At 34.6% G+C, this 24,522-nt stretch overlaps 2 protein-coding genes across 6 annotated transcripts in view; one reads left to right on the forward strand and one right to left on the reverse strand.

The window, feature by feature from the left end:
- Positions 1–1,161: 1,161 nt before the first annotated feature.
- LOC120420344 (homeobox protein vnd-like) overlaps positions 1,162–24,522 on the reverse strand; it is a 28,749-nt gene continuing 5,388 nt past the window's right edge. Inside the window, exons 1-3 of one of the 3 annotated variants that reach the window (XM_052708266.1) lie at positions 17,300–17,466; positions 7,337–7,827; positions 1,162–2,012 (exon numbers count right to left, since the gene is read on the reverse strand). In XM_052708266.1, coding sequence (XP_052564226.1) covers positions 1,177–2,012; positions 7,337–7,827; positions 17,300–17,379 — 1,407 coding nt within the window. In that variant the 5' untranslated portion in view covers positions 17,380–17,466 and the 3' untranslated portion in view covers positions 1,162–1,176. Of the gene's footprint in view, positions 2,013–7,336; positions 7,828–17,299; positions 17,467–24,522 lie in introns of those variants that run through there. The other 2 variants (XM_052708265.1, XM_052708264.1) reach the window with 2 other exon arrangements.
- Positions 8,393–13,480, forward strand: LOC120420339 (fibrinogen-like protein A). 3 transcript variants are annotated; one of them, XM_052708267.1, is made up of 6 exons: positions 8,397–8,574; positions 8,638–8,736; positions 8,806–8,901; positions 12,483–12,584; positions 12,648–13,172; positions 13,318–13,480. In XM_052708267.1, exons 1-6 carry the CDS (start codon positions 8,429–8,431, stop codon positions 13,439–13,441), a joined length of 1,092 nt encoding a protein of 363 aa, XP_052564227.1. In that variant the 5' UTR covers positions 8,397–8,428; the 3' UTR covers positions 13,442–13,480. The 3 variants fall into 3 exon arrangements, with proteins under 3 accessions (XP_039439268.1, XP_052564227.1, XP_052564228.1); XM_039583334.2 differs by lacking the exon at positions 13,318–13,480 and having other exon boundaries at positions 8,393–8,574; positions 12,648–13,176; XM_052708268.1 differs by lacking the exons at positions 8,638–8,736; positions 8,806–8,901 and having other exon boundaries at positions 8,399–8,574; positions 13,318–13,478.

The raw sequence follows: 24,522 nt of genomic DNA on the forward strand, positions 1-24,522 counted from the left end.
TACAAAAATACAAAAATACAAAAATACAAAAATACAAAAATACAAAAATACAAAAATACAAAAATACAAAAATACAAAAATACAAAAATACAAAAATACAAAAATACAAAAATACAAAAATTCAAAAATACAAAAATACAAAAATACAAAAATACAAAAATACAAAAATACAAAAATACAAAAATACAAAAATACAAAAATACAAAAATACAAAAATACAAAAATACAAAAATACAAAAATACAAAAATACAAAAAAACAAAAATACAAAAAAACAAAAATACAAAAATACAAAAATACAAAAATACAAAAATACAAAAATACAAAAATACAAAAATACAAAAATACAAAAATACAAAAATACAAAAATACAAAAATACAAAAATACAAAAATACAAAAATACAAAAATACAAAAATACAAAAATACAAAAATACAAAAATACAAAAATACAAAAATACAAAAATACAAAAATACAAAAATACAAAAATACAAAAAAATACAAAAAATACAAAAAAAATACAAAAAAATACAAAAAAAACAAAAAAAATACAAAAAAATACAAAAAAAATACAAAAAAATACAAAAGAATACAAAAAAATACAAAAAATACAAAAAAATACAAAAAATACAAAAAAATTACAAAAAAAATACAAAAAAATACAAAAAAATGCAAAAAAATACAAAAAAATACAGAAAAATACAAAAAATAAAAAAATACTAAGCCAGAAAAAAATACAAAAAAAAAACAAGTATATACAAAAAAACAACAAAATAATACAAAAAAAACAGCAGAATAATACAAAAAAAAAAACAATTAATATGAATTAGAAAAATTGCGTTTTAAATCTTTCTGAATTCCGCAAGTGGTACAATTTTCAAATATTTAATTTGGAAATAGAAATAAAAACGCATTTTGAAGCCTGTGAATTCGGAAGTGATTCAATTTTTAAACAGTTTTGTGGCACCCTTTATATGATATTTTGGTAGACAAAAATGGAGAAAACATGTTGTTCAGTTTTCAGTCAAAAACGAAAAAACAATTAATTTTTTAAGATTTTTATTTTCAACTTATAATTTATTATTGCATCTTTACACTTTATCACAAAAATAATGACAAGAATCCAATTCTGATCGTATTAGTGATTCTACAAATAAAACAAATTATTCAATACCTTCTACGGCCACCATCTCGCCCCGTTCCCCATAATCCCCTGCCCTCCTCCCGCCGGCTGATGATGATACCCAATCCCAACCGAGTCCGGCCCTCCACTTCCGGCTGCCGTCGCCGCCACCAGCGAGTGCAAACTTCCGGGAAGAAAATGCTGCTGCTGCTGCTGGGTCATCGTCTGCGATCCCAAACATGGCTTCCCATCGCGGACCAGCACCGGAACGTTGATTCGCTTGGGAGAGGTCCCAACCTGGTGCTGCTGCTGCTGCTGCAAGTGATGACCCGCAAAGCCCGGCATCTTTTCCGTCTGGGCGCGCTTCGTTTTGTACCGATGGTTCTGGAACCAGATTTTGACCTGCGTCGGCGACAGATTAATCATGCTGGCCAGATGTTCACGTTCCGGCGCTGACAGGTACCGGGTCTGCTTGAACCGTCGCTCCAGCTCGTAAGTTTGCGTTTTGTTGAACAAAATCCTCCGCTTGCGCTTTTTCTGTCCGGATTGGCCACTTCCTCCGGGACCTCCCTCCCCATTACTCCCAGGCCGATCGTCCCCGGAATTCCCCACCTCGATGCTATCGTCCAGCGATTCTCCGTCGCACGTGGCGTGACCGTTGTTGTTGTTGTTGCTATCGGTGCTGCGGCCACCGTCCAGGGCGGCCGCAAGTCGGTCCGATTGTTCGATGACCGCCGTCGGGATGTTGTAGTTGGTTCCGCCGATGGTGGTGGTGGTGGTGTACGGGGATAGTTCCGTGCCGGCGGCCACCGGGGATGTACTGTCCGGGCTGACCTGCTGGTGGAGGGCACCGCCGGCGGATTCGATGTGCTGCTGGATTACGGCGGGAACTGGAAGGGAGGGAGAATAGTTGGATAATTTATTGAAAATAGTGGTTTGAAGAACCGTGCGTCTCCATTATATTGACAAAAACGCAAACATAAAATGGAGTCCCACAGTGTTTAGTCAATGAAATTTGAAAATAAGATAGAGAACGATAAAGCAGTTGAGCAATTTCTTACTAAACCAGCCGATTTCATACAATTTACCAAAACCATCCATCAAAACAAATGTGTTCATTCGTTAGTTATAACATTAAATCTCCAGCAAGTGCCATACATCGACTTCTGACCACTCCAAGACCACTACTGGTCACCAAGCTGTGGTGGCCGAGGCAGTTAAAATATAAGGTTAGTATATCAAAGTCGATTCCGGTAGTTGACACTATTGGTTTTTTTTTGTTTTGACGGATGAACATTTTTATTGCAAATGAACCTCGAGAGAATAATTAACTATCTCGCCCATCTCGAGAAGTGTTCTCTGTGTTCGTGAATGGTAGGGGCAGGGGGGGCAGAATGGACCAGGGGGGCAGAATGGGCCACCCTTGGTTTTGGGCTTTAGAATGGATTTAGACCAATTGTAAGGCAAGGGTCTTATAAAGGACGTCAAATAACTTCACCATACCGAAAACGACGTTTGAATTCATTGTATTTTTCGAATTATGAGCAAAAATGTAAATTTATTGACAAAACTACGCAAATGTTGTTTATTTCGAGGTTTTTAAATAAGCTTTCTGAAAAGTTGGATTGTTTGAAAAAGTTTGCTCAATGCTTATAACGTTACTAGATGTTACTACCAAGGTATACAAACAACAACGGAACCTTAAAATCATTTAGAGACTTGGTGGTGGAAGTGTTAAATTAAAATCCACTTGGGGGCAGAATGGACCACCCTTATCCTGCCTTATAAAAACAATCAAAAGTTATGAAATTTGGATTAAATGGATTATTTCACTCCAGGTAGCTTCACAAATCACGTTTAATGCAAAATTAGTTGATTTTTTAGTTTTTTTTGATGATTATTTATAAAAATAGTGTCCTTTTTCAACATATTAACACTATTTTCAAAAAATTGGTTTTGATAAGTGACTATTTTTATTAAAGTGGTCTAACTTCATGGAAACTATGTTAGAAAGGTACCTTAAGTCATTTCTTATCTCCCTTCAACGTTGTATTAGACAAAATGGCTTGTTTTCTAAGGTGGCCCATTCTGCCCCACAGGGTGGCCCATTCTGCCCCGCACCCTGGAAAAAAAGTCGAAAAAACTTTTTTTTTTAAAGTGGCTTAAAAACAGTTTTAAGCTAAAAAAAATTCATCAACCAAGTATATAACATTGAAGGGAACATCCCAAAGCATAAGCCTACTACACTGAATTCATAAGTTTTCATGTTTTTCTATGGTTTTTGGCGCATTTTACTTAGGCGGGCCATTCTGCCCCCCCTCCCCCTACCACAATTCTCTCGACTCGAGGCCATTATTCTGTGCTGCCTAGTTTTGGGTGTTTGGACGGGCGTGCCCTATATAACCAAAAAGTCATTTTTTGTCATTGTCAATTTTGGTAGCTGTCCTTACGAATATAGTACGGTCATATTAAAAAAATCTGTATCTTTTGGAGGAATTTTGTGATCAATTTAATATCTTCGGCAAATTGTAGATATCGATCTATCAAAAAAAAAATCCATTTAAGATAAAAAAAAACATTTAAGATGTTTGTAACTAACATTTTTAAAGGATCAAATCCAGAGTTTTTTTTGAAAAGGACCAATAAACTATTGTCTTTCATATGTTTATAGGACCTAATCAAAAAAAACTCTAGAAATATTGAATATTTCTAAGCAACCAGGTCCAAACTTCAATGTTTCTTAGACAAATTTATAGAAAATTTTCTGAATTTGAATTTGAATTTTTTTTATTGAAATTGGAAAAAAAATCTGGACACTATTCTGGACACTAAAATCTGGAATTTTTAATGTTTAAATCAAATTTCAAGTAGCTATATCTTGAAAACGGCACACTTAATCAAAATTTATCTTAAGGACTTTGCGATTGCAAGTTTGATTTTGTTAAACATGTTTGAGTGGGATTTCTATTTGTTCCAAAAAAACACAATTAAAAACATTAGTCATAATCATGTAAAAAAAAGTAAATCTTTCCCAGTTCCTGAGGGGAACACCCTTGAAGAGTATCGGGGCCGGCATTTACAAAGCGGATTCAGTGGCAGTTTCATTTTCAACTTAATGTTAACATGTTAAGGTTAACATTCCATAGGTCGCCTCCCTAAGGTGTCGTGATAAGGTCCAGTTTGTGACGATACACTACCTTCCCTTTACTAAGCAATCGATTCCAGAAGGGAAAAGATCACCAGTTGTGTTGGTCCAAAAAATTAAAATATACGTGCGAGTACGGATTTTATATTGCTAACGTCTGACCTGTTAGACTCAACAAATAATGTTGTATGTATTCCTTGTCCAAGTTTTTTGGTTTTTCTCATCCAATTATGTCTCTATATTGGGCCTACCAAATATAATTTAACGAAATTGTAATTTTTACCGACAATTTTATCAATCAATCTGTTTCTTGGGAATGGTACTTCCTGTTATTATCTTAATTTTTGTAGACAATAATAATTCAGTTTTTCTTCTTAAATTAGAAATGTAATATCGGGAATAATACTTAAAAAAATAAAAAAAATAATTAAAAGGGCTTTTTGTTTTTTTAGTTTAGTTTTGCCTTCCTCACCTTACTGAGGAAAGGCTATAAAATCACTCGAAAAATAAACTTATTAATTTGACCTCGTAGTCCCACCTTCACGTATACATATCGACTCAGAATCATGTTCTGAGCAAATGTCTGTGTGAATGTGTGTATGTGGGTGGACAAAAAATGGTCACTCGATTATCTCCGGACTGGGTGAACGGATTTTGACCGTATTAGTCTCATTCGATTCGTCTTGGGGTCCCATAGGACTCTATTTAAAATCAGCATGTCCAGAAGATTTTAAAAAGGGTGGTTTTTGCAAGAAAACCTATCATGTTATACATTTTCAGAAAGGTATTAAAAAGGCCTTTCCAATGAGCCCAAAAACATTGAAGATCTGACAACCCTATCCAAAGTTATTAGCATTTGTTATTATCTATTCACTTTTTGGAGGCTGGATTTCAGATATTGTGATAGAAATATTGTCTGAATCTTCCATGCGAACTATCGTTGGATAGGTTTTCTATCAGACCTTGCCGATGAGCCAGAAATATTGAAGGTCTGCGAACCCTATCAAAAGAAATTAGTAATAAAGTTGATTTGTTAAACATGTTAAGGGGGAATGTTGCTAATTTTACAGAATGTATTGACTTTATGAATGTGAGGAAGGCACCAACCACCTAAAGGTGAATTAAGTAACGTTTTTTTTTTATTATTTTTGAAAAAAAAACTTTAATATTTTCTCTTTTGATACAAAATAAGCCTTTTATGATGTATGAAGAATTTCTCCATTGAAGTAGATTTTTTCGTTAATAATTTCCTATGCAAGTACGATAATTTTGGTCCATGATTTATTTTTTTAATTAAATAAAAAAATATTTTTTTTGCATCAAAATTAAAATATGACAAAATTATTATTAATATCAATTTTGATGGTAGATTCAGATTCAGCCAAAGTTATTCAATTTTTGAATTCCACTAGGGTATGTACTGGACCAAACTGTCGACAGATATGAAGATTATACCTACATTCATTCATTCATTTTAGTTTGAAAATTGCTGAGTTCGTTCGTTGAGTCCTAAATTAATTTTTCAAAATCGAAAATATTTGTTGTTTAGAGCTGCTGCTTAGCACGTCACTTTTCTATAAAACTTAACCCTAAATTGAAACGCTCAAAACCCCTATTTTCTAGGGTTTGAGCAGATGCTATGGCGACAAAGTTGCATGGATTGACATACCAAAATTCTTCCTAGAAGACAAAATAAATCCCAAAAATATTTCTGGAAAGCTACACCCAAACGAAAAATATATCTCAAAATCTGCAACAGTGGATTTGCTGCAGAAAATGTTATATTTTATTACATTTTTTGCAGCAAGCCCATGAATCATTTTTGCCCGCGTGTAAACACGTCAGCGATCTGCAGTTCTCACCAACACATAGAATGCTGGCGCGTCCCCGAGCAACACTCTAGAGAGAACATTATGTTCGCGTTCTGTCCCTCACCATTCATCAAGCGTCCATGGCGCGGTGGTAGCGTGTCGGATCAGCAACCCAGAAGTTGATGGTTCAATCCTCGTTCTGTTAAGATTTTTTTCTGCAATACAAACAATCTGCCGTCGGTAATGTCGATAATTGTCGGTAACGGGCAAAAATGTCATACCCCTATATCGCAAAAAATGCATGAGGACAGATTTCATGCAGATTCTGATATACTTTCATGCCGCCATGTATCACAATCATGCGACAGCCGGTTGGGTGTAGAATTAAAAAAAATACCTTAATCGTGAACCACCCTAATTTTCAACCAAGCCAAAAGTTGCCCCTTCTCATTTGTGACAATTTGTTTGAAAACATAAAAGATCCAAAACTTCACCATTTCTTTTTTTTTTAAATCCATTTCCACTTATTTTTTGCGATTTGGACCGCTGTGCACTGTATCTACAGATTTCAGCACAGAAAAAAAAGTTGCAACCGACGTGATTCAGACCTATGAAGAGTGGAAAGGTTTCACATACTGATCGGCTACATATTCCTGGGTGTTATATTTTTTACACGCAGCTGGATCACTACACTACATTTTTTTTTGCTGTGTAGTGCTCCAAACGAATAATGTCCTAAAACCCAAACTTGGTTTTAAAAAATCAATTTTTAACAGTAATTTGCAAAAACTATGAGAAAAGTCAAACCAATCTTAGATGTATATAGCACATTTTTAAGTGCTTCAAAAGACCTTTCGAATGCATCTAAGAGAGTTGGAATTTATCAAGTTTTTACAAATGGGAGTAATTTTATGATTTTTCATGTTTTTTTGGACCTCAAACTTCAATGCCCGTTTTACCCCACTTCCCTTTATCGTAGAGGGCTCATATTTGACATGAGTTCATCTCATGTATAGACAAACAAACGCTGAAAGTTTCATCCAAATCGGAGCACCTCGATACGACCTCTAGATCAAACCGAGCAATATTTACAAATACTGCCTCTTAACCTAAGCTCAACGAATCCTCTTCGCAGTAAACTGTACGTAGTAGGCCTGGCTACTTTCACGTTTGTTATTTTTCAACGCATTGTAATGTATTTAGCACAATATCAATTTTAATAATGACATGCTAGGCGAAACTCTAGCTCCAAACTCACCATAATCCGTACCACTAGTGTCGTAGTACCACGTTCTGGACCCCAGCGTCGCCGGATGACCTGGCCCTGCACCCCCCGCAGAACTTGCACTTCCACCATGAAAAAGATGATGCGTCGCGTGGTGGTGATAGTACGAAGGCAACTCTCCATAAGCCGGCGGTGGATTGACCACAGTTTGTAACGGAATGTAGCCACTTCCGGACGACCCTCCACCACCACCACTGCTGTACTGTCCCAACTGATGCGGTTGTTGCACGTCCGGCTGGTCTTGAGATGCTTCTGTGGTGTACTCGACTGGCTCATTTCTGGAAGTGGCTGGATCGACCACGTTGGACGGAGTACTGCTGGCACTGGTCGGTTGATGAAGATGCGAGTATTCCTTGCTGTGGTGCTGGTGTTGGTGGTGATGGTGGTGACTATTGAGTTCAAGGATGTCGCTGATGTGGAAGCCGGATCGCTGGGCGGAAGGAAGTTTCATGCTATCCAGGATTCTACGGAAAAAAAAATCAAGATTAATCTTCAAAATTTTGGAAATAGTTTGTTCTGCAGTTAAACATTATTTTAAGGCAATATTCACAAATCACGTAGCATTTTAAGTGGCTTTAAATGACAATTTTCGACATTTGCTTACAATCATGAAGATTTAAAAAATGCTTTTTTGATCTCATCCCAAATGATTCATAAGGTTCTAGCTATCCCATCGAGGCATATGGACAACAATAGCGATGCTAATGTGACAATTCAACAATTTGATTAAATTCATCATGCTCGTTGCTCAGCTCATATCAGAAGTAGTTCCTCGTATATTCCTTGAACTTGATTGTAAGAATTTGCATCTTATGGTGATAAAACTGTCCAGTGATGTGACAAATTGAAACAGAAAATTCAGAAGATTTTCGCATTTTTTTTTATTTGGAATACAATGTAAAAAAACTTTCCCAACTATAACTTATTAAGCGTCACATTTCGTTTGAATTTTAACGTCGAGCACAGTGGTCACCCTAACCCATCTGAAAGTATAAAACCGCGTTGCAGTTTGCCAGATGATGTTCAGTGCTTCCAACTAGTGCAGGTTGAAAAGTAATCTCGTGCATGATGAAGTACGCGTACGTTTTGACGGTTCTAGTGATGTGTTTGGTGGCGGTGACTTGTGAAGTGCTTGATGAAGAAACCCAAACCGATGAAACAACTGTTGCGAATCAACAGAGTGAACAACAAGCTCAAAATGTTCAAGAGAGGTTCGTTTAGAGCATTGTTGATTTCAAGAGATTTTTTAATGTTTTATTTCTAATTTATTTCAGCTTGTTCAATATACTTGAGCGACTTGGAAATTCCCTTAGTATGAATCGATCTAAAACAGTGAATAGAACTGGCAAGCATTACTGGAATATTATTAAAAAGTTAGTTATAAAGAATATATACCGTTATCTATAAACTATAATAATAAATTATTGATTTTCTCTCAACAGTCTCTCGTTCAACATTAATTTGAACAATAATAAAACTGAAGGAAATACTGATAGTAGCATCGATTCATCGTCAAATGTGGCCGCTAAAAACTCTGAGTAAGTTTATAAAGGACGATCACATTTAATTGAACAGTGCAGCAAAAAGTTAAAAGTCTGACCTTCTGGACGATTCATGTGGGAGCAATTTTGGGAGTTCTTTTTTTTATGAAAAAGCTATTTTGCATTATTATTCTGTCCATCCATATCTTCATAAAATTTTGGTAGCTGTCCAAAAAATCCAACAAAATATTCAATTATCGGTATCTTAAGAATGGGTTATCTGATGGATCTCTTCGGCAGAGCAAAATCTTTAAAAATCTGGTTTTAATTTCGCTTTTTTAAACAAAACATAGTTGTGCAAAACGAAAAACTAATTGAGATAAACTTTGATGAACAAGACTATTTTTTTTAGACCGTCGAAAAATGTTTTGATTTTGTTTCTAGATATGAAATAAAAATTTCAAACCATAAAGTACTTCATACATTTTTCAATAAGGTGTACCATTAGCTAGTTATTAGCCCGGATTAAAAAAATAAAAGTTTCTCAAATAAAAAATTATATGAGATTACTCGAAAGAGTACTCAAAATGGAAACTCAGGCCAAAATTTCAGCCCATTTGGTTGAAAACTGGCTTGTCTTGAGCAGGAACAAGTTTAAATGGGAATTAACCCGTAAAACTGGAGCATTTAGGTAAATTGCTCTGTACAAGTCAGCCGTTAACAAATGACGACTTTTGCATACCATGGGGTCCTAGGGGATGGTCTGGGGAACAATTCCTCCAAAGGGTGCAAGACGATTCGAGGCCCCTGGTCTTGCCTTGAACCGGATTCATTCCGGTGTCGCAGAAATTCTCATGGTCCCAACTAAATGTATAAGGAAAAATCAAAGCACACTAAGAAGGTTGCCTCGATTACAGGACGCCACATGGCAATCAGCCACCACGTGGCAGGAAAATAACTTCAAATTCGGCTCAAAATTACATTTAGCGTTGTTAAGGTGTTTTGCTCAAGGCAAGCCAGTTTTCAACCAAATGGGCTGAAATTTTGGCCTGAGTACTCTTTCGGGCAATCTCATATAATTTTTGATTTGGGCAACTTTTATTTTTTTGACCCGGGCTACTAGTTATATTCACTAAGGAACTGTTTTTAAAATTAAATGTGACATTCATTACTTGTAGAAGTTTAAAAATGCTTGGCATTTTTTTGTTTTAAAGTTATTTCGAAGGCATTGAATATTGAAAATTGTTTAGACACGGTCTTTGAAAGAAAACAAAAAAAAACAGTATCAGCATGTATCAGTTTATTCATAAATCTTTTGATTTTTTTTAATTTTCGATGTCAAAAAAAAAATCAAACCATCCACATTAACGACCCCCGGGTCTTTTGTGGTCTCTATAGCAAGTTTCTGCTCGAACCTAGGAGTCCGAAGGCTTGAATGGGGAGAGCACCCAAACCTCTTTCTACTCCAAGGAACCTTCCACCCCAGTGTTTGAACTGACGACCTTCGGATTGCGAGTCCAACCGCCGCCAGCGATTCCACCGGAGTAGGCTTGGTTTGGTGTGTTGTTTGTACGTATGGCATGGAGACGACTCCTACACCTGGAATGACTTAACGGCCTAACAACAACCAAGGCCGGGACCGACATTTTACTTCCTCATCCGATGGAAGGTTGGAGCAGATGGGAATCGAACCCAGAATCATCCGCTTACAAAGCGGACAGCGTAGCCATTCGGCCACGCACTGCCACAATTTTCGATGTACAGTACCGAAAAAAAAACTTTTTCGCAATTTAATTTTTATCCTTTTTTTTATTATTTTGCCTCCCCCTCGACCAGATAGCTTGGACCCGGCGTGGACCCCCTTATGCCCTGGGCTGTATTACACACTCATCAAAAGATGAAGACATGGTATCTCCCGTGTTGGATTATTGTTCCGGATGAGGGTCTAACACAACCAGACCAAACAGTGGGATAAGCGTTGTGGAGCCTTCCGGTGGTGGGGCGTCCTCCAAATGCTAATGCTAATGCTAATGCTAATTTTGCCTCCCCCTCGACCACGGCCAGAGCATAGAGACAAAAACTTTTTTGAATATTTGCATCGGCTTTAAGACTTTCCAGGAAAAAAGTACATGGAAAAACATTTATTTTTTATTTTTTTTTATTTAAATTTTAATTAGGCCGTTGCAATTTTTTTTAAAGTTTATGTCCCTCAGTTTCCTTAAAAACTTAGAAGTTTAAAAAAAAGTTTTTTAGTCCTGATTTTTCGGACCGATTTTGAAGGGTAAACGACATAAACTTTGAAAAATATTTGCGACGGCCTCACTGAAAGTTAAATTCTCAAAATATGTTTCTGTTTAGTTTTTGATTTTTTTAATTTGTTTTAACCTTTTCAAGCCTGATTTTTTTTTAAATATTTTTTTTTTAGTTAATGATGGGGAAGATTCTTATGACAATACGAAAATTAAAGGATTTTGGAAATTTAAATTTTTTGAGTATCTTGCCTTCTATTTAAAATTTATAAGTAATAACACATTCAATTGAATTACGATGTAACACACAGCTGAAAGGAACTCCAAAACTCTGTTATGTACCTAAATGAACTCATTGTAACTTGATTATTCACAAATAAACCGAATTGAATTGAAAATTTTTTGAGTAATATATGACCCATTAGGCCTGAAAGGGTTAAAGGACTAAAAAGGTCATCTTCTGAGCCATAGTGCGTGATGGTGTAAAATCTGATTTAAGATATATGAATTTATGATGAAATCATGTTTAAAAAAAAAAAAATTTCAGCGGAATCGAATTTGCAATTGAAAAGTACTTAACCATTTTTTCAACAAAATGTTCCATTTTTAAGTTAAAGCATTTTTTAGGTATAAACATTCGATTTCTTTTCTTTTTTTTGCATTAAAAAAAATACTTCTTGAAAGAAAAGATCCCGAGGAAAAAAAAATGACAAGCTGAGAAAATTTCGTACAATTTTCTCTCAAGAACTTCGAAAATCGGCCAATAAAGTAGTAACTGGGATACAGCCTTGCAAAGAAATCGAATCGACGAAAATGATTTTTTTTAAGTTTCACCTAATTAGCCTGTAATTTTCAACTGACGACGATATCTCAAAATCTATTAGTCCGATTTTCAATGCTAAAGCGGTTTCGGAAGGAACTGGTCGCAGCAGCGGCAGCGAAGGCAAGCCCAATAGGGTAAGGAAAAGTCCTAAGAAATTGTTCCCTCCGCTTTGTTCGGCTGTTCGTAGAGCCATTTCTTGACCCTAAAAAATAAAACTGGTCTTCTGATCTAAATTTTTCGATTCAAATTTTTTAAACAACATCCAGTTTGTCAAGTTTTGGAAAAAACACGTTTTATTTTAAATTAGTAAAACTTCCAAATGAATTTTGGCTTCTGAAACAAATCCAAAAGAGAGGCCAATAGAAATCATTTAAAGTTATTTTCTACTATTCTTCAAAATGGTCCCAAAAATTATTACAAAAACAGAAATTTTCATTGAAAAAACTAGAATTACTTTTACACAGGGCTGCCAGGTCAAAATTAAAAAATCTGGCCAAGTAACGATAAGAAATCTGAAAAAAAACAATTTGCAGACGAATATCTAACAATTAAACATAATTCAACAGGTTTCTGGAACGACTGACCAAACTAGAGAAAGATGTAGCTACCTTGCAGCAGAATCAAAAGTTGATTAATGATGGCTTCAACTCCAACAACAATAATTACAAGTAATTTCATAACAAAATTTAAAAAAAGATTATTAATGTCATCATACTTTTGCTACTCTCAAGGCAGCTTCCCGAAAACGCCCTAGATCCTTGCGAAACGGCCCGCTCATCCGGTGTGTTCAAAATACAGCAGCTGAACCAAAATGTCTACTGCGAAATGGACACCTTCGGTGGAGGTTGGCTTGTAATTCAGCAGCGAGTGCGCAAACAGGACGGTTTCCGGCTAAATTTTGACCGTTACTGGACAGAGTTTCAAGCTGGCTTTGGCACCGTCGAGAAGGATGGCGAATTTTGGCTGGGCCTGGAGACGCTGCACCAAATCACCCACAGTGGCGAATATGAGCTGGCTGTTGAGTTTAGGGATAGCAACGGAACGTACGGATATGCACGGTATTCGAAGTTTCGTGTCGGGGTGGCGTACGACAAGTACAGGCTAACGGTCGACGGTTATTTGGGAACGTTGGGCGATGGATTGAGCCGGCAGAATAATAGTAGATTTACCACGTTTGACAGTGACAACGACAGCTGGAAGGAAAACTGTGCAAAGAATTTTGCAAATGGTGGCTGGTGGTATAGCGATTGCGGCAGGTAGGTTTTTGTTCTTTCTATGTAACACTTTTCTGCAATTTTCTGTCAACGGCTTGTAATCCATTTTGTATTTCAAACATTTACTGACATAATCGAGTTTCGCTAATTTTTTCTTTCAAATCTTGTCTCTTTGATTATATTTCAGTGCACCCAACTACAGTGGAGGACCATGGTGGGATAATTTTTCAAACAATGTTATTTACAAAAATTACGGAACTTACGTAAGAATGATGATTCGTCAAAATAAGTGCTCAGTATCATTGAACTAACTAATAAACAAATCAAGTGCCTGAAACATTGGTTTTGAGTATTTTATTTCAAAACTTTTTGCAGTTGACTTAAAACAATGTTGAGTTGTAACAGTAACAAAATTGTTATTTTTTTTTCTCTAGAATTAATTTATATTAAATGATCGATTAATAGCAAACATTCTTGAAAAAGTAATACTCTGAAGATACAGTAAACTTTCTGAATCGAGTCGATATTATTAAATTAAATCATATTTTAATTTCATGTAATAACAATTTAAAACTACCATTTTATTATGAAGATAGAATTAAAAAAATAAGACCATGTATTCCAGATTGATCTTAAAAATCTGGACTTTTGATATTATTTATGATATCTTCCCGTTCAATTTAAACGTTGTTTGATATATTTGCAAAGCCTAATTGTTTTTAATATGTTTTGCCAAAAATATCCAAAAAAACAATGATTAAGGATCCACTACACGCGAACATTTTTTGCTTCGAACGCGAAGGTTTTTTTTGCGGATATTGTCATAACTCTGTACTAGATATTTTTGCAAGTTTTTTTTTGCATTTTGAGAAACTTTTCAAACAATCAGATCAGTTTAGGTCTTGGTAACTTTGCATAACATTTCTACAGGTCCTAATACAAAAAGTGAAACTCTAACTATTTTCTATTCAGAGTTATGACAATTTCCGTAAAAAAGTCGAAGCAAAAAATGTTCGCGTGTAATGGATCCTTAAAAAAGCCTTTTATTTACTTTTTTTCTAATTTCTGTTCGAACTTTTGTTTAACAAATGGAGATTTTGTTAACGATTTTATTTTTGCTTCTTAATTTTTTAACATTTAGGGGTATGTATGTATGTATATATGTATGATCCCCATACCCGCAGGCAACTTGGTCCTGGAACACATGTGAGCGCTAGGTGAACAATTCGATCATCTTTTACTCCGTAATCTGTACACCCACGTGCATAAGTTTTTTTGCACGAATTTTAATGCTACAAATACCGGCGCATAGATCAAAATGGTTTCCCGCTTCCCTCCCCAAGCGCCGGAAATTTGTAGCGGGTGTAGGGACACTTCGCATAGACGCCCTTGCTCCCATCACGTCACTGAGGGTATGGAGCGACGAGAAATTAATAAGCATGCCCCCCTAGTCGAACCTTCATTAGAGAAGCAGGCAATCCACAACTCACAGCGAACGACCAAGGGAACACCCTACCGCGTATATAGTTAAATTGGCGTGGTTTGTCTTTATTGATCTGAATGAATGTTAGTATAAGTGAAAGAGTATTTTGATATTTATATAGGAAAGATCTCACCAAATAAGAAAAACTTCACGGGTTGGTCCATCCCGACCGATTCGCCACGAGTCTTCCAGCTTCCAGCATAGAAACAGATCTCGCCTGAACGGATACTGCTGGGGTGTTGATGTGCTGCTGCAAGCCTTGATGAATTTCTTTAGAAATCGATCCTTGGTCCAAATCCAACAGCTCGCTGGTAATGATGAGAGCTCGCAGTTCCCGGCACCTTCTGGCGTTCAGCTTGCTGGTATTGATGGAATCTCGCAGTTCCCGGCACCTTCTGGGGTAGCAATCACCCCGACGAATCGCGGAAACCGTATTTTCAATGGCACCATCCCGTAATTTGCCTTCAAATTCTACTACACCACACTTTTTTTCAAGTTTTAGATTTTTTTCACAAAATGACAGCGAGAAAAATTTCGAACGTCCGAACCCGCGCACAGTTTGCTTCGATCAACCAACTTTTCAGAAATTTCCAGAATGGGCAAAAAATCTTTGACCGAGTTATGATTTTTTGAATCAATACTCTTCTTAATTTTTTAACATTTAGGGGTATGACGAAAACATTTACAAATGTTTAATTAAGCTTTAAAAGTCCTGCAAAATGTCGAAGAAAATTCAATTTATATTATTAACTCTGGCAGAACGATAATGTTATATTTTATTTTGAATTTAATAAACATCAAAAGATATAAATTCGAAGCGAATAAGAGATAATTTTTATGCTTTATAGCATGAAAATTTTGAGAAAATTAATAAAAATATAAACATAAAATGAGCATATTTACTACATTTTCGTATTTATCATTGAAAATATCAGTTTTATTATTTTCGTTTCGAATTTTTGCTTTAGTTCTATTATAGTCGTTATAAAATTGAAGAAAGTGTTTTATAGTTGTTTGATGAATAAAAGAGAATATAGTATAAAAAGTTGTTTTGTGTAACTTTAACATAATAATTTCCTTGAATTATCTGTGAAATTTGGTGATTTGGAATTATGGTCCCAATAAAAATTTCAATTTTTGGATGTGAAAAAAAGTATTGAAATTTCAAGCCATGGAATCAAAATTTCAATGAAAAAATATTGTAAATTGCATTTACATTAGTACATTGATGTTGTTGGTTCAGAAAAAAATAGTTTGACAGAAACAATAATGTTTGTGAAAAAAAATCTTCCGGTACTGGACATTTTAATTTCACAGAAAATCAAAGTATTTTGATACGATATCAACGCAGAAAAATGCGTTGACTGCATGAAATTTGAAGTTTTGAAGTTTAAGGAAAAAAAAAACGAAACACATTGTTTCGTGGTTTTTTTTTTCTTAAACGTGATTTTTTTGGGCAGATTTTTGAAGAAGGGTGACATAAACTTCAAAAACTGTTTGCAACGGCCTTACAGACCTTTTCGAAAAATGTTCAGTTTTTTAAATTCAAGAATATTTTACGAAGGAAAAGAACCCCTGAAAAAAATGCTCGAGAAAATGGATAATGTCCTACATTTGTCCTTTTATGATTTAGTTGATTAGACTTTAAAAGCTAAAAAATAAAAAAAAACGTGTTTTCCTCAATAGTTCTCATTTTTACGTTTATATTTTCATTCACTTGTCACTTGTTTTGTCAATTTTGAATGTTAGGCTTGATGCTGAAATTATGAGGTCTAACAGGGTGACAGCAACTTATTTTCCAGAAATTTTAAACTTCAAGAGGCTAAATCTAAGCCACTAGCAGACCGATCAACAAAGTCTTCAAAGAAAAACTGCAAGCAATTTCCTTAGGTTTTCAAGAATATGAAATCTTCTGAAATTACGAAAAAATAAAACATTTTTGGAAATGCTTAACCCAAAATGCCTTTAAGGGTGCAAAAGCTCTGGTTGATGTGCACCGTTAACTTTAAATTAATGCCCTCTATAAAACAATTTAAGGACATTCTCAACGGCATTTTTTTTGCATCTAATAATGAAAGTTTCAATTTCGTGTTCAATTTCCAAAAATCATATATTTGGAAAAAAAAATCCTCCGGATCCAGATTTTACACCATTCTTAACCGAAGCGCGAAAGATCTAATTTGTGAAGGAAAAAAAATCTAAGATTCAAATCTAGCATATTTTGGAATTTAACTATACCTAAGCAAAAAAAAAACATACAACTTTGCCAAAGATACCAAATCGATTGGAATTTTTTCTGAAGATACATCTTCGAGCTAAAAATTATGCAAAATGGCTTCTTTTGACACAGGAAATGAATAAACAAAGTTCCATCCAGAACAAAAATCTAAAAAAATAGAAATTGAACGGAAATACTCAAATGATTTCTACAGAAAACATTAGTTTTCTCCAATTTTAGAAAATCGTTTGCAGACTAATCTTTCTTGAGTCATAAAAAAGACAGAAGAGATTTTTGAAAGTTATTCTTTCTGAAACCAATTGCATAACTCTTAACTAAAAGAATAATAAAAAAAACCAATAAAGTATACCAAAATTTTGTTGGAGTGGATCTTTTCTAAGTTTCACTTTTTTTTAGGTTTTTTACTTTTGTCCTCTTCTCACAATTTCGAGAAAAAAAGATCCTCACCCTGGCAGCGTCGAGTTCAGCATGATCGGATAGAGGGCCGCCGCTCGCAGCAGGCTGTGATTCAGGGCTGCCGCCGGCATGAAGATCGGCGCCCACTGCAAAAATGGCGCACATTTCGACAGCAACTTATCCAACTTGGGTTTCGAGAGCCGTTCGTTCGCCACCTTTGATGGTTTTATTTTTTTGACTTGGACTTTGATTATTCCAGCGGGGTCACTTTGATTTGCACAACTTTTTTTTATATTTTCCGAACCGGTCGCGACCACGTGCACGTTTCAACTGAGGCAAACGTGAAAAAATTCCGAGGATGTATTCCTGGATTTTCCTTTTTGGACGTTATTTACAACCATGGTAACGATATTTTGTTTGGTTTGGTTTGTACGATAGGGTAAATATAATTAAATGTTCAATTCGAATTAGTATAAAGTTATTTCTTGAAATGAAGTTTTCTACAAAATGCAATACATTTTTTTATTTTGAATTAGAATCTTTACCCTTTTTGATATCATAAATCATTCCAATATTGCACAAATGCAACACACAAAAAACCAAGCAGCTATTTTTAATGCAATAACGGATGAGACTTATTTGATTTGTGCTAGAGTGGCCCACTAACTTTCCTCAGGCCACAGACCAGAGGTAGTACGTACAGCAGGTGAGTGCCACCATTTTTGTGTTCTTCACTTCAAGTTGTGTGTATAATTTGATGTCTCTGCTTTTGCGTTTGCTGCTGGTGCGGTGGCAGCGCACTTTCCCCACTTGGCAGGGATTTGTCCGCTCGATGGGCCAATCAAGAGAGCCCCGGCGGAGTTGAGTGGGCGTTTCCCTATTTAAGGTAGTTGTGTTTGCTCATTAAGAGTTTAGGACGATATTTTTAATTAGCTGTTATTGGGAGGAACTAATATTTCTAGTTTGTGGGGGATTTCATTCAATCAAGTCTTAATTCTGAATCGTGTTTAAGCGCAAATAGAAAGATTTTAGATTGCTGTTTTTTATATAAAAGCAAAATAAAAGGTTATGGTTATACATTATGCAGAAAACAAATCGATGCCAACATTTCAAAAAGCATCATGTACACACCATTCTTTTTGAGAAAAACGCATTTGAATGTTGAGCATCCATTTTCAATTCCCATTTTAATATGAAAGCAAAATAATATGTTCTAATGATAACAAACGATGAAAAACGTTGCTTTTATTGATACTCCAAATTCAATAAAACATTATTTTCGTAATTTTATTTGAGAAAAACAAACATAACATCTTTCGAAATCACCAACGTCTATATCACCCTGCTGTCATTGAGGGGGACGCTTTGTTATGATTCGTTTTTCTTCGCCGAATGTACATGGCGCTTTTTTCATGATGCTTTTTTTCCTCACGAGGTTCATGTAGTCTTTTATTTGACAGGTTGACAGGGCTATATAAACAGGAACTGCTGATGGCAGAGATTTTTTTTATGTTACTTTGTTTAAAATCATGATTAAACAGACTTTACTGAAGTAACTTTTGCTCATTTTTGGTGGAGAGGTAGCTCATTAGGAGTACTTTCAGAATATGCAATAACCCAGAAAGTGTCAAAATGTACATGATGCCTTTTGAAATGTTACCGTCGAAATAAGACAAACTCTTCTGTTATTTTTTTTTTTAAGATTCGAAAGGAACTCTTAGATTAAAAAAAACTTTGTTCAGGATTGGAGTTCTTCGCCTCGTTTTGATAAATGAAAAGTCTCCTAATTTTCGTCTGAAGTACCGTTAACCATGGTAACATTGATACATTTTCAATTTATCATGAAAAAAAATCTGTTTATGCAATTATTCCACATATCCGAACAACAACAAAATCGAAAGACTTTTGTGATATTTGTCAATATTTTTAGACCTTTATTAGGATATTGTCTTGTTACTAGTTACTTTACTAGTAAAAGTAGTTCTTTTTAAACAAAAAACTGCATTTTAAGACTATTTCATCCAGAATAGCAAAACACTGCCTACAAATTGCCTGTTCCATAACTTTGGGTTGTTGATGTGCCTCCAACAATTGTAGAACACCAAAATTCAACAGATATTTTCACCAAAAAATATCAGAAAATTCATAAAACATTCCTAAGCTTAACTTTCATTGGTTTTAGAGTGTAAAGTCATTATTTTGTTAAAAAATATGTACTCCTGGAGATAACCAAAGTTTGTTTACATCCGTAAGAAAAAAGTGTTTCGTTTTTTTGGATTTCAAGGGCCAATGATTTTCTTTAAAATCTAGATATAAAATGTAAAAAATCGGTCAGTCGGTCGATACATCAATCGAAAGATCACAAGAACAGTTTTCACATGAGCACAAAGCAAAATTTACTATATTATCAATTTTCTAGGATTTTTTTTAACATTGGCCGATCTGTAAACTGTTCTGAATATGTGATGACTGTAGAATATCTCAAGTTTGATATTTTAATAAACGTTGCTAGTCAGGTAGGGAAGTTGATTTAAAATTATTAAAACATAATAATATTTTTTTGCTAATTTTGTTTCTAAAATAAATGCACAATAAAGGTTAAGATCGAGCTCTAATGCCATTTTTAACCGAATGTATGACTTTTAAATCACATTTTTCACATTCACTCCGAAATTTTGTCTGTCAAGAAATTCGGTGATGTTTTTGTACCTTGGCCTAATTCAATTAAATCCTCTAATTCAAAAATACATTTTATTTTCTCTTTGTTGCTAATGGAAAATTATTAAGGCATTTAGAAAAAAAGTAGTTTTTTATTGTATAGAAATTGTATGTCATGCCATTTTGGAAGAATTTGATTTAAAAAAAGTATTTTTTAAATTTATTCATATTTTATTGATTTTAGCTTTTTCAGATACTGGTGTCCAAATGACCACTAAGTACCTTGGTTTACGGTACCGTAATCTGGTTTGCCCCACTCAACACTCTACTCTAAAACCGATGAAAGTTAGAACAAATGGAGCGAATTAAATAGCTGTTTTAGCCATGTTAGTGCTCAATATTTTGATATTGCTGTGATTTTTTTTTTTAACTTCGGTTATAAAAGTTTTAGAACTTTGAATTGTGAATATTACTTCCGAAATTCAAAATCCATATTCAGTTTGTCGTCCAGATTCATCCCGGTTGAAGATATCGCAAAAAATACGAATAGAAAATTTTAGAAATAGATACGTTATACTATATTTTTATACTATAATTTTAATCAAATCAATGAAAATTATTTGAAACAAAAGATGAAATTTTTTTGTTATGATCATTACATGACTTTTTAAAAAGGTTAAACCGAATTAAAAAAAATAAATTTGATAAGATCATTGAAGATCATTAAAACTAAAATTTACCTTTGTGCATATTTTTTAAATTGCTTTCAGAATTGAATGAAATTTTGTTATAAAAGTCTGAAATAAAATTTGCAATGGTTCCGTATATTATTTGCAAAAGTGATTGAGCTCTTTGAAAATCATTGCTTAATTCATTGTTCAAAAGGCAAATACAAATTGGAGTGAAATAATGTTAAAATAAAGATTTTTTTTCGTATTAAGTAACTTATCAAGATTTTTTTTTCGATAATCGTCATTTCTCTTCTACTTGGACTGCCAATCAGATTTAACATATTGAACACGCACAAATTAGGCAACAATGTAGCAGCTACGCTATCAAACACGCAAAACTCCCCAAATTTGACACCGAAAACCAATGCTCAGATCCCAACGAGTGAATCCTCATTTTTATTCGCATGCCAAATGAGCATATTTCGTGGTGCCCATTAAGGTTCCTTCAACAGCTTTCCGGCTTCACCCTTCTCAACAGGGGCGAAAGTTGGTGCGGAGTTTGGAGGAAAATGAGCACCCTTTTTTTCGAAATTGTGGAGAAAACATTGAGCTAAGTGTGTGCTTCGCAACGTTAAAGAGGGAACGCTCCTATTTGTAAAACCAATTACAAAGTTCCCACCGTTTACTGGCCGGTGAGTTGGTGATGAGTTCACTGGTGAATGCCTTAGGTTATCATAAAAACGATATCATTTTTTTTAAAATTATTTTTAGTTTTTTTTTTAATGTTTGATATACTTTGATTTTTGAAACCAAAAATTAATTTATTCTATAGACTGTGGTGCAATTAGAGCTAGCTGTAAATTAGTGTTGGAAAATCTAGAGTTTTGATAAGCCAAGGGATACGGAACCTGAACAGGTGGCGATGAATTCATTTCGATGTAACAAACCAGCTGAAATTTGTTAATGAAAAGTGAAAAGCGGTTGAAGCAATCGTTCATGTTGAACAAAAAAAAATCTAATTGACTATTTCATTCTGTGGCATACTGATTGAATTAATGCATATCGAAAGTCCGGACAGGTTTCGCCCGAGTTTCGACACAAATCAAATTAAATAAAACATAATTTGATTTTGCGATTACTGGCTTCGAAACGGTTCGGGTGGGGAACCCAATCGGGGACATTTCTGACATAAATTGTCAACTTCAATTAAATTTGAATAGCATTCCGCTTGTCAATCTTCCCTGATGGGTTAGGAAATTGACTCTGCTGTATACGTAAATAGAAAGTCCGGAGGATTTCACAAAAAAAAATTGTCATGCAAACTATACCTAGGCCAGAAGTTGGGTTCTGAAGAAGGTTACACCCATTTATGTCGCAATTCGTTTTGTCACGAAGGACTTGTTGTTATTGTTTTTTTTTTCCTTTTTTGGAGTTGCTCAAACAAACTTAAACCACCCGACATGCAAAGAGAGAGAGCGAGTTGAGATATTATTTTTGATAGTCCTGGGAAAATAGGAAGATGTTTCTCTAACAAACTAATTTCGGCGCCCTCCAGCAGGTCTATCTCGCCGTATAAAGATATAAAGCACGGTGCTCACATGCCAAGCCATAATTACCAACTATTTATGGCTTTCCCCCCTGGCCGAGGCGTCGTGGAGGGATCGGAGGGGGAGTCGGTGTCCTTAAGGTACCGGTTCGTTGTTGACTCTGCTTATGAGGATGATGCACTCACCTCGTGGAAAAAAAAGTCAGGACTTTCCACTTTTCCCGTAAGCACACTCGGTACAATGGAGCGGAGTCGATTGATACCGTAATGTGAAGTGAGATTGGTTATTTCATTTAGAATAATAAAATGTCTTCAATTTAGAAAAACACATGATTTGTTAAAAAAATAACAACAAACATGCAACTCATGTAGTTAATATCATTCGATTTTTTTGACATGAAATTTAATAAATTTTTAAAGATATTAATTAATAAATTTATAAATAAATTTAATAATAAATTTTTAAAGAATTTAGAATAGAGATTTTTGGCAAAGTTACTATTAATAAGCACGCAAATTTATGCCATTTACTGGCAAAAAAAATCAACTTTAATGCACTTTTATTCATTATTTCTATTTTGCGAGACTATTTCTCATCATTTTGTTGGCACACACATCTACACGCAAGTCTAACTGCTTAACGAAAGTCGCCATCAATATCTTTTCACTTGCACTAACGTTTTCAAAGCGCTTAAGATATGAAATTGCTTCCAACTACCGGCAACATGTTCTTCTAGCACATTAGTTAGTCACTCACTTAAAAAATAATCCCGAAACATGTAAATAATTAGAAAGCGCCATCAAAAAATCAAACGCGCCAAGTCTTTTGACGTTTGACTTTTGACGACCCATTCCAATCGAAGGCTGAAGAAAACCGAGCGAGAAGCGAAGGCAAATAAAGAACAAAGGGTGTTGAAGTGAGCCAGTGATGCCAGGAAAATAATAATATAAATCAGGCCTGCCCAACTTTTTTGGCTCAATTTTCACATTTTTGATCGTCAAATTAAAAAAAATCATTTTTTCATGGTTTATTTAAAGGAATCGGTTCACAGATGAACCAGTGAACATAACTTTTTCAAAAGTTTGAAAAAATATTTATGCAAGTCGTTTTTATCTACATTTTACGTCAAAAATCAATCTGGCCCGCGGGCCGGAACAATTTTTCACTTAAAACTTACATAAATACGAATTGCAAAAATATATATTTTTTTTCATAGATCTAGGGTTTTTTCTCAAAATTTATTTTCCCTAAAAGAGCACGCAGCTAGCAAAATCTAAACTTAGAAACATGTACCCTCCCTGTAAAGGCTTATGAATTGATCTCAGTTGAAAGGTTCTCCAAATCTCTGAATTGCAAATGTAACATCCTGGAGCAGAACTGCTAAATTCTAATAAATACCAATTAAATTGAATTGAATGACAAATTTCAAAAATATTTTTTTAAACTTTTGTCAAATTTATGTTCACTGGTCACCTGAGAACCGATCCCATCAAATAGACCATAAAAAATGGGCAATTGTAATTTTGACGATCAAAAATGTGAAAATTGAGCCAAAAAGGTTGGGCAGGCCTGATATAAATGCTACTTTCCGTGAGTGTTAGCTTATTTCATCAATTTTGGCAGCACCCAAAAGAGCGCTGGAAGAAATATTTTTCTTAAATGCTTGTAAAAGGAATAGAATAACTTTTAGCAAAAGTGAAAATAAACAGAAATGTTCACAAAAAGTTGGTCTACTCGTTGGTGTACTTGGTTTTAGTAAATTTCAAGGAACACTCCAGATTAGAGGGTGACGAGCGGGAATTCCCGGGAAAAATTTCCCGGGAAATCGGCAATTTTTTGACCTCTCGATTCCCGGGAAATTTGGTCGAGACTCCCGGGAAATTTTATACTTATAAATATCGAACCAAAATTAATTAACTAGGTAATCAGAAAAACATTTGAAAAATCCGAAATTTTTTAGAACATTGGATGTTCAATGTTCGATTTCCAAGGATGAATTGATCAATGCTTCTCTAATCTTCTTATTCTAAAAGTGTGAATTTTAACTTTTCAAAAATTCCTATAATTCTTTAATTGAGTGTAACCAAAAAATGTGGAACCCAAAATTAACATTGAAGCATAATTAGCAGTTACACACCATAAATGATATATTTTTTATTTCTAAGAGGGAAAAGCCTTTTCAAGATAAGTATATTCTCTCTCGAGCATAGCAAAACTCACAGTCTATTTTTTTTTAAATTCTAAGTAAATCAATTGCCAATAAGTCATTTTGTGTTTTGCATATTAAATTATATTTAAAGAATAAAAATCAGGCATTTTTTGTAAGCGGACACTAAGTCCGCTAATTGTGAACATTTACAGTTGACCTTAAGAAGGAAAAAAATCAACTTAAAGTTTT

The sequence above is a fragment of the Culex pipiens genome, chromosome 2 (genome assembly GCF_016801865.2).
Source record: "Culex pipiens pallens isolate TS chromosome 2, TS_CPP_V2, whole genome shotgun sequence".
NCBI classification, from domain to species: domain Eukaryota; kingdom Metazoa; phylum Arthropoda; class Insecta; order Diptera; family Culicidae; genus Culex; species Culex pipiens.